Here is a 1751-nt window from a genome sequence, read left to right as displayed (position 1 = left end):
CACTTCACGCATTAGTCATTCAGCTCAACTAGCAGGTGGTGCCAAGGGAAGAGGCTCGGGAGCAACCACCTCTGCCCCAAAATGGTCGTTTGTTTTGTTAGATGGTTTGTCATCAAAACCCCAGAATTTGGCAGTTTTCACATCGTCCTGAGCCATCAATCTCGAGAACTCCTCGTGGTCGTACTTTAAAGTCGCTTTTCCACCAAACTCACCTGGAAGGTTATCGATATCGAAGAATGTCTTCATAAGCTCAACACTGTCTTTGTTTTTGGGGTAGACGAATTTCACCTTCTGGGATGTCTTCGGATCTAGGAAGTACCTCACAGCCTACAAATACAAAAGCAATAGAGCAATGAGTCCTGCTATCCTCACCATAATTGGTTCATCATCATACGAGTATCATTAGAGTAAAGTTGTCACATGATAAAAAAAGAAAAATTACAGTCTCCACACTGTTATGTGGCAGTTTTGATTCACTGACATAAACATAGTGGTGATAAATAGAATTCTTAAAGGGGAAATTCATTAAAAGGACGTGTAGAAATTTATGCGTGTGACGGATTCCAAAGAAAAAGTAAAAAGAGCTTAGTAGATCATACCTTGTAGAAGGCCTGAAAAATCTTTGGTGGGTTGTAAAGAAACACCACGGCAAGCCTCTCGGGGTAGTGGTTTTGCAGAATGTTAATAATATCACGGGCTGTCTTGACAGAGACGCTTGTGTTCAACGTAAACCCGGTGAAGTCAACCAACCATGACATCTGTTCTTGATCCTCAGGAAGGTTGAGGACACCATTCTCTATGAGATAGACTAAATGACGGATATTGCCTTCTGGTGAATTTGTGTTCTGCAGCCCTGGTCTCATTATAAGCACTGGTCTTCCAAGTCGATCATGAAAATTTGCCTTGGAAACTTTTCCCGTCTCGCCTTCATGAGCTACTTCATTCTAAACAAGAAATTAATGTTGCTATGGTAAATAGAGGCTTAACTAGTAGCATCGATGAAACATAATTCAAACATTATAATGGATGATTGCTATAGCTTATATAGCCGACCATAGCCTAAAAATATGTGCATGTGTATATAAATAAAATTGCAGACCAAGACAAGACCAACCAAGTTTGAGACCTCAAAGATAAGTAAAAAAGAACAAATTATAACAAGTTTATAGTTTGAGCATGCCATCAAAATTACTCTTACCCAACGGATTTCCTCAGGTTTATAAGTTGCCCTCCACCTGAGCGACTCTTCCAACATTTTCTTTGATTTATCAACATTCCAGTTCCGAGCTTCAAGATATCTCCTAAGGCATGATTCACTGCAGTACTTTAAACTACGTCCAGATAGCGGGCCAAGATCATCCCTGAGTTCTTTGACCTGAAAATAGAAAATGCCTAGTTTAGTTCATGTTTTGTTTTGATTTAGGATTAGACAACAAAAGTTTGAAAATGTAACACTTTAATTTCTAGTTCACTTATTTTCATGTGTATAATATATTACCTTTGCCTCCTTTTCTGCAGATTCATCAATGGGGTGGTTCTGAGAGTGTTTTCTCCGAAGAAACATCCCGTTGTCAAGCAGTGGAGTTGAACCTATATACATACATGAATTCTCAGATAACATAAAATACATTAAAAAGGGGAAAAAAACTCAATATGAAACCCTTCTTGTAGTTTTGTCAACATTCATCTGGTAACAACAGAAATGCTAGTGGATTCTAGTGACACGTGGACTCACTATCTCATTTTTTTTT

At 38.6% G+C, this 1751-nt stretch overlaps 1 protein-coding gene across 1 annotated transcript; it reads right to left on the bottom strand.

Annotated features, from left to right (window-relative positions):
* Positions 1-6: 6 nt before the first annotated feature.
* On the bottom strand, positions 7-1586 carry LOC112095233 (phosphatidylinositol transfer protein 3-like). The gene is made up of 4 exons (XM_024176910.1): positions 1499-1586; positions 1199-1375; positions 600-944; positions 7-327 (listed from the first exon to the last, which is right to left on the bottom strand). The coding sequence occupies exons 1-4, from the start codon at positions 1562-1564 to the stop codon at positions 25-27; spliced, it is 891 nt and encodes a 296-aa protein (XP_024032678.1). The 5' UTR covers positions 1565-1586; the 3' UTR covers positions 7-24.
* Between the last annotated feature and the right edge of the window lie 165 nt (positions 1587-1751).

The sequence above is a fragment of the Morus notabilis genome, unplaced genomic scaffold, assembly GCF_000414095.1.
Source record: "Morus notabilis unplaced genomic scaffold, ASM41409v2 C11436427, whole genome shotgun sequence".
In the NCBI taxonomy this organism is placed as follows: Eukaryota; Viridiplantae; Streptophyta; class Magnoliopsida; order Rosales; family Moraceae; genus Morus; species Morus notabilis.
Note: the sequence above shows the minus strand (reverse complement) of the source record. Positions and strands in the feature narration are given on the sequence as shown.

Excerpts from the sequence above, each read along its gene's own strand:
- LOC112095233 (XM_024176910.1), bottom strand. The coding sequence starts at position 1,564 with ATGTTTCTTCGGAGAAAACACTCTCAGAACCACCCCATTGATGAATCT. Across the intron at positions 945-1,198 it reads AACCTGAGGAAATCCGTTGG|AATGAAGTAGCTCATGAAGG; the intron begins GTAAGAGTAATT and ends TTTCTTGTTTAG. Across the intron at positions 328-599 it reads TTTTTCAGGCCTTCTACAAG|GCTGTGAGGTACTTCCTAGA; the intron begins GTATGATCTACT and ends TTGTATTTGTAG.